Here is a 7,471-nt window from a genome sequence, read left to right on the forward strand (position 1 = left end):
AGAATGCCAAAATACTCCTATAGTATTTTAATTATTTTAGGTTTGTTCCTTAAAACTTTTGGGTAACCAGTTGGGAAGCTTTAGACTTGTTGCAACACTACTACCACTCCTGAACACATGGTGGTCATATCTCAGATAAATATAGTTGATCAGGCTATATTTATCCAAGATATGATTACATAACTGCCCAGGTTTGACTGTAGTGTTCAACCTTTAAGTTATCTTGTTTTGTTCTTGTTATGATACGGTCCTAGCAAGTATGTATACTTTTAGTCAGAGTGCTTTATAGTTGTATATCTTGTATGGCCAGATATACTAGTTCACTATAAACAACGCTCTGATACCAATCTGTCACACCCCCGGACCAGAACGGCGGAAACGTCCGGAGGCGGGTGACTTCATTTCGCAATATCATAACAATTGCATATAAATAAAACATAGCAAAACCAAACATTATACATCAATATAACAAACTTACATTGTTTTACATCATGTTTACGTTCTCAAATTTTACACAAAAGAGACATCAGTAAGCAAATCCAAAATATAGCAAAATAATATTGAGTTCGCAATCCATAACCTGCTTATTGGTTTCCTGAGAATACAAGTCGTTTGAAAAGCGTCAACATAAAATATGTTGGTGAGTTCATAAGCATTTTTGTATAAAACTTTGATGATAGTTTAGAAATAGTCCAATATTTTCTTATCAAAATAGTTGTATGTCTTGTTTCAACTCGAGTATAGTTGCATGTGTGTCTTAGTTAGTCGTTTTCGAAATCGTATATAATTGTTTCCTCTAGAAAATCCTATATTTTCTGATGTATAAAATAGTAGCTTTGAAAACCATAACACTTGTGTAGACAAGTTTCATTTGAACAAACCAAAACATAGTTGTTTGTAAACCAACAGTGAAATCTGTATAAATACATTTCTGATATATTCTAGTGAGTCGTTATAACCATACTAATATGACGGAGTGCCCGTTATGACGTTCTTCAGACGTCAGTTTCGTTTAAAACATTTGTCACCCTAGACTGGCCGGTCTAGCTGTAGCGAACAACGAAGGTGCGGGGTGTCAACCCCGTATAGATCTATACACAAATTCCCGTTCCCCCTCCAGGAGACTCTGGTTATAACTCTTACAAGACTTTAGTCGTACACTATTTATATAAATATATGTGCTGTGAAGATTTGTCTGACTAGAATACTAACAGATTTTTGAACAATCGTGAAATCCATTATTTACTAATTAAATAATAGTAGTTGTACTTGTTGACTAGATATTTCGTTCCGTTTCGCTTCGTTTCGTTGCGTTTCGTTTGTTGGAAATAATCCGCTTTGCATATTTATCAATCGACCTAATATTAGAGAAGTCGGCAAAATGGCTCTTCCCTTTAATATCTACTAAGTGAGACCCCATTTGTCGGAAGGTGTCAAGTTATGATTTGTGTAAACTAGGACTTGTGTGAAGTTATGACAACAACTTTATGACATGCAAATTTTTCTGTCATAAAGGCTCTATTTGTAAATTTTATTGGTGAAATTATTTATCTCAAATATTCATAAATAATTACTAATAGTTAGCAAAAAGTCACTAATATGACATAAAGTTCCAATTTTTCAAAAGAATTATAGAAACAGTGTCAACATATCAAAATATATTTCAACAACTTTTACTTCTAGACAAGAAGCCATGGATAAAGGGGGTATGCTGGACATAAAATTTGGGAGGCTCCTTTTGCAAATAGAATATCCTTTATGTGATGATTAAAATATACTCTCAACTTCACGAGGTTTGTGAAATCTCACGTGCATGAAAAGTCATCTTGAAATAATATTATTTTAATACACCCATTTAACATACAAATACATGCAATTATTTAAGAATTTAGAACAAGAGTTGACTTGTACTCTCTCCCAAAAACAATAAAAACTTAGAAAAATATGGGGGTATGAAGCTCACATTGGTTTAGTTGCTGGGTGATTTGAAGAGTTGACTTGTACTTTCCGTTCAGACTATTCCTGTGTAATTTTTTTCGTTCCGACTATCTTTATGTTTTTTTTTTGTTTCGACTATCTATGTGTCATTTTTTTGTTTGGACTTTCATTGTGTTATTTTTTTATTCAGACTATTGTTAGTTTTTTTCGTTTGAACTATCATTGTGTTAATTTTTAGTTCGAACTATTTGATGTTATTATTTTCTTTTATTTAGAGCTGATTTTGTTAACTATATGTACATAGATTTTGAACCATCACCCCTGATTTTAAAGTTGATTTTGTTAATTATATATGTATATATACGTATTTCTTGTGTTATAATGACAAGTTAGAGCTTGGTCTAGTGATAAAAACATTGGTTTACCAAACTAAGGGTTTGAGATTCAAATATGTTTGCTTACCTTTCATTTAATTTATAAAACCGAAGGGTCCTAATTTTTTTGTTTGCTTAAAGCCCCCAAATTGGTTAAACCGTCCCTGCGCATTATAATCGTCCAAAGTTTTTAAAATTTCACTCCTAACTTGATTTAATTTCAAGATTTTTAGAAATCTCATTATTACTTTTATTGTTTTTCAGTATTCACATACTAGGGTGGGTGTCTTGCATGGTTACGTCTTTAGGATCTCTATTATATTGTATGGTTGTGAGTAAATTTATAGATAATTCTCATATGCACAACTTTTTTTTTCAAATTTTTTTTGGTGTTTCTTTTAGACAAGTCATACCTAAACACATATTAAATTTGTTGTAAATAATTAATGTGAATGAAAAAAAATTTGATTCCCTTCTGTAAATTTAATTAGCCATTGAACTTCCTTATATATGCAAATGGTTAAATATGTGTTGCTAGAAACGAGTTAAAAATGCTATAAATTGGTTGGTTGTTAAAGTTATAAATTTAAAATGATAAAATATATCATCAACAAATAAAAAAAAAATAAACTTTATTAAAAATGAATTTAAATTATAACAATACTAGAAATAAAATACGGAACTTTAACAATTGAGTTGATATTATTTAAAGATTTTTATTATTAGGATAGTTTTATAAAATTTATACTCATTTTGGAGTTTTATATTTTAATAAATTAATATTAATGTACATAGTTATTGGATTTTGAACTTAAATTTAAGATTATCAGCATAATTTTTTAGTTATATATAAATAATCAAGTTATTGGATTTTGAAATGAAAATAAAAATGCAAGGGTGTGTTTTAAAACTTAGATATAAGATACAGGAGTTATAATAAAAAGGATGTAAGAAGAATTGAAATCAACAAATAATTTTTTAATCATTGATAATTTTTTAATCATTCTTTATACACGAATTTGATCGTACAAATAGGAGAACCCAATGGTAAACACCATTAGTTACCGTGTAATGATTATGTGACAAGACTCCTAAACAAAATTATATGCCGCACACATCATAGCCAAATTCTTCACCATCAATGTTACATCATCTGAACATTATTATATTATTCAAGGAGATATTTTCTTTTATAAAAACCCAACATATTTTCATCAAAGTCTTAAAAAAAACCATTATATTATTTTTTTTACGTTAAAACCTTTATATTTTTTAAAATGTATCATTTAAGCCATTGAGCTCGGTAAATCCTAGATAGCCAAAAATGTTAGGTACTCGATTCTTAACGTTTCTATTGTTACAATTCATTAAATTAAAAAAAAATTTAAAAATAAAAGGGTTTAAATGCACTAAAAAAATAATATAATGGTTTTTTTAATCCTTTCATGAAAATAAAGTAGGTTTTTCTAAAAACCTTAAATAAGAATTTTAGAAAATATAAGGGTTTTAGTGTACTAAAAAATAATATAGTGGTTTTTTTAAGCATTTTGTGAAAATATGTTGGGTTTTTCTAAGGTTTTCCCTTTTCTTTTCTAAAACTCTTGCCGTTTTAAGAAACCTTGATATTTAAAAATTGCACTCAATAGAATTGCATTATAAGTTGTATCTTTAAAATGTCAATTTAACTGGATACATATATGTGTCTACAACACTAATAATAATTGTCTTATAATCTTTTTACAACTTCCTAAATAATGGTATGTGGGCAATGCCGAGGGTAGTCTTTACCCTTCTATAAGTGTGTGTATATAATGAAAGGTTCAGGTGAGACGGGTCTATTATTGTGAGCTCATGAGACCCATTTTTTTAATAAAATATTTTAATATTCTAGTGTTCAAATTAAAAAACTGTTATCTATTGGATTTCGTATTTTGACGTGTGTTTTTGGGATAAGATGTTACTAACTAGAAGTTGGACAAAATTAAAACGACTTGTAGAAGAAGCTTTTCCAACACAAAAATCCAGAGGTTATGAAAATTTCACAAGTAAATCATTCCACATTATATGATCTAACTTTGTGCATCAAGCAACTGTAATTTCATCCTGAATAGCTAGATCCTCGAATAAAGGTGTTTTTGGTTCCAAATCTATGAACTGATTCGATTTGTTTGCTAGATGTGCAATGCTAACTTTACCCTCACGCTTTATATAGTCAGCAACTGCCTTCATTTCTTCATGGGAAATGTATATGTATTTTCCTCTATCATCCATCACACCAGATAACCTCCCTACATCACCCAAAATAGCACAAATATTTACAAAAATGCCACTTAAGAAAGGGAAGGAGGTTGATTGCTATATCTAAGATTTAAGATTTAAGATTTAAATCCCTTGAAAAGAAAGAAATGTGAGAGTTATCATACCCATGTCTTCCAATGAGGTGATTCGGTTGATACAGTCCTGTAGTAGAAAAGGAAGATGAAAATAAGTATCAAGAATGGGAAGAAGAAAAAAAGTTAAATGCAAGAAATAGCAACGTACTTTTGTTGATTAGTTTATTTTAGTATACTACTTTTATTTCTTCCTAAAGTAGATTGCTATTTCTTGCATTTAGCTCAAAGAAGAATGAGTAAGAAGCACCTGAGTCCTTAGTTTGAATTCAGCAGCAAGATCTTCCAAAGGAACACATTTCTGTTTCTGCAAAATGCAAATAAACAATACATAACAAAAGTGACTTGCATTACCATTTTCATCAAAATATCAAATTTTATAAAAACTGATCCAAAATTAAGGACTAAATAGATATATACCTTGATGTACTCCACAAAATCAAAAAGCAAGCCTTGGGTCCCATCTTGAACTTCATTTTCAGTAGTACCTTCAGCATCTACTGAAAATTCTCCTTTCCATTTCTCAAACTCTAAGGCTGCAGCTTCCTCCTCTTTGGCTTTTCTCGCCTCAGCTTCCTCTTCCTTTATCAAAAATTCAAATTTATTTAGCAAAAAATCAAAACATGAATAAAAGAAAAGATGTAAAAAGTAAAAGATATAAATCAACCAGCATTCGCTCTCTTGCTTCGTGTTCTTCATCCTTCCTCCTTCGTATCTCTGCATAACGATCTTGTTTTGTATTCCTTGACTCCCTTGCAGCCTCTTCAGCCTTCAAGTTGGAAATATAACCACAATTTTACTAATTATTTTGGAATCTTTTAAAAAAATAATCAAGAAACATGATCTGAATAAGATTTTGGGAATAAAGAAGTTGAGGAGAGTTAAAGAGAATATCCCATCACCTGGCGTTGTGCTTGGCGTTCCTCTTTCTTCCTTCCTTTCTTCTTTGATGTCTTTGCGTTGTAATATTCACCTTCAACAGCTTCTTCATCACTTCCATCTTCAGTTTCTGCTTCAATCCATAATTCTTATTGTTATTGTTCTTATTCTTGTAATTATTGTTGAAGTGATTGAATCACAAACCTTCGACAGCTTGTGGTGGAGCAGAAGATGTGCTTGCTACAGAAGTATTCCTTCTACGCATCCTGCTACGAGCACCAGTAGGTCGCACAACAGTTTCCCTTTGCTGAATCTGTTTATGTTTTAAGAAATTGAAAATAAGTGCTACTTCGAGAATAATTAACATGTTAAGATCACGAGGGATTGAAAATCATAATCAAACACCACAATTGTTTGTAAACCCTAACCTGAGGTTCTTCTCGTTCGTCGTGAGACTGCGGGACCTGACGTCGTTTCCATAGGTAAAGTGGAATTAAAGCAACAATAAGAAGCATTGAAAGGATTGCAACGAACATGTCCTCCATCTTATCTGCTCAGATTAACAAGAATCAGTTCAATAATTTTCCAAACAGTTAATAAAACGAGTATGCATTTGTCTGAATTAATCAAGCCAAATATACTTCAAACACGCAATAGAGATTCTGAAATTAAAAGTTCTGAAACATAAGTAAAGCAATTGAATTCAAGAACCGCATAATCAAAGAGTTATGAAAAGGAAATGAAGTGTATTGATGATTAATTCTACAAACGCTTTAGGGCTTACCCACGAAATTTCAGGAAGAAAGTACCTAGATACGATCACCACAAACAATCTATATTAGCAGTAAGTAATGAAATTGTGCAATAGTTTTGATTATGAACTTCAATAAGCTTCAATAATCGTCTCCGAATTCTGCAAAAACATGTTCGAATGAAAATAGCAATCGGATCTGTCGATCAGGTACTATCCGGAAATTGTTGTTTCAAAGTAATTGAAACCGTATTTCCGACGGATCTTTGCCCGATTCAGTTTTGAATTCAATTTAACAAAACTGATCCGACCGTATTGGGCCTCAATGGACTTCTAGTATGCATATCGCCATATCGGATTCGGCATACCCAGGTGGCCAGGTGCATTAATCAAAAGTTATTTTTACACGTTTTAATAAACTAATCAACCAAAAAGGTTAATCGTTTATATTGTTATGCTCTCGTAATCTTTTCGTTGTGTTTGGCATAAGTAGTAACTTTTTGATATGTATAAAAATAACTAAAAATAAAGCTAAAAGTAAAAGAAAAAACTATTCGAAGTAGCTTTTGAATTATAACATTTTATTTAATACTAGGTGTGAGACCCGTATGTTATACGAGTTTGATAAAACAAAAAATTAAATACGTAAGTTTAAACAAAATTTCATTTAAATTTGAAATTTTAGATTTGAAATTTGAATTTAAAAGGAAACATATTAAATACTATATGAGTACTAATATTGTAATTTATTGGTTATTTTCAATTAAGGTAATTATTAATTAAGATGTAAATATGATGTGTTAATTAAGAAAATAGAAAAAATAAGAAAATGACAAACGGAAAAAAACAATTATTCAAAAATACCAAAAAATGGCATGTGTCCAAGTTAATTAGAGAATGACATGTGACAAAATTATTTTCATTTATTATGGAGGATAAATGATTTAAACTTGTATTCGAAACTAAATCCTTATATTTAATTCAATTTATTTTAGTCATAAAAACTAAATTATGATTCTCTTCATACATTATGATACGTAATAACTAATAAATATTGTTTGATATGTCTGTGGAGTACTTGAAATTTAAATATTGATTTTGATATTCTTGGAGTTTGATCAAATTTGATTTTCGATAAC

At 30.2% G+C, this 7,471-nt stretch overlaps 1 protein-coding gene across 2 annotated transcripts; it reads right to left on the minus strand.

Moving 5' to 3' along the window:
* Positions 1-4,316: 4,316 nt before the first annotated feature.
* LOC145127509 (DDRGK domain protein) lies at positions 4,317-6,527 on the minus strand. Of its 2 annotated transcripts, none has more exons than XM_079062695.1 (9): positions 6,391-6,527; positions 6,010-6,131; positions 5,786-5,894; positions 5,605-5,711; positions 5,370-5,471; positions 5,123-5,284; positions 4,953-5,009; positions 4,736-4,772; positions 4,317-4,600 (listed from the first exon to the last, which is right to left on the minus strand). In XM_079062695.1, the coding sequence occupies exons 2-9, from the start codon at positions 6,124-6,126 to the stop codon at positions 4,395-4,397; spliced, it is 897 nt and encodes a 298-aa protein (XP_078918821.1). In that variant the 5' UTR covers positions 6,127-6,131; positions 6,391-6,527; the 3' UTR covers positions 4,317-4,394. The 2 variants fall into 2 exon arrangements, with proteins under 2 accessions (XP_078918821.1, XP_078918820.1); XM_079062694.1 differs by having other exon boundaries at positions 6,366-6,504.
* Between the last annotated feature and the right edge of the window lie 944 nt (positions 6,528-7,471).

The sequence above is a fragment of the Lactuca virosa genome, chromosome 7, assembly GCF_052849685.1.
Source record: "Lactuca virosa cultivar CGN04683 chromosome 7, Lactuca_virosa_CGN04683_v6, whole genome shotgun sequence".
NCBI classification, from domain to species: Eukaryota; Viridiplantae; Streptophyta; class Magnoliopsida; order Asterales; family Asteraceae; genus Lactuca; species Lactuca virosa.

What these genes read in the sequence shown, in the direction of transcription:
- LOC145127509 (XM_079062695.1), bottom strand. Translation starts at nt 6,126, where the DNA reads ATGGAGGACATGTTCGTTGCAATCCTTTCAATGCTTCTTATTGTTGCT. An exon ending in ATTTTGTGGAGTACATCAAG is followed by an intron (nt 5,010 to 5,122) that starts GTATATATCTAT and finishes TGCATTTTGCAG; the next exon opens with AAACAGAAATGTGTTCCTTT. An exon ending in AATTCAAACTAAGGACTCAG is followed by an intron (nt 4,773 to 4,952) that starts GTGCTTCTTACT and finishes TTTCTACTACAG; the next exon opens with GACTGTATCAACCGAATCAC.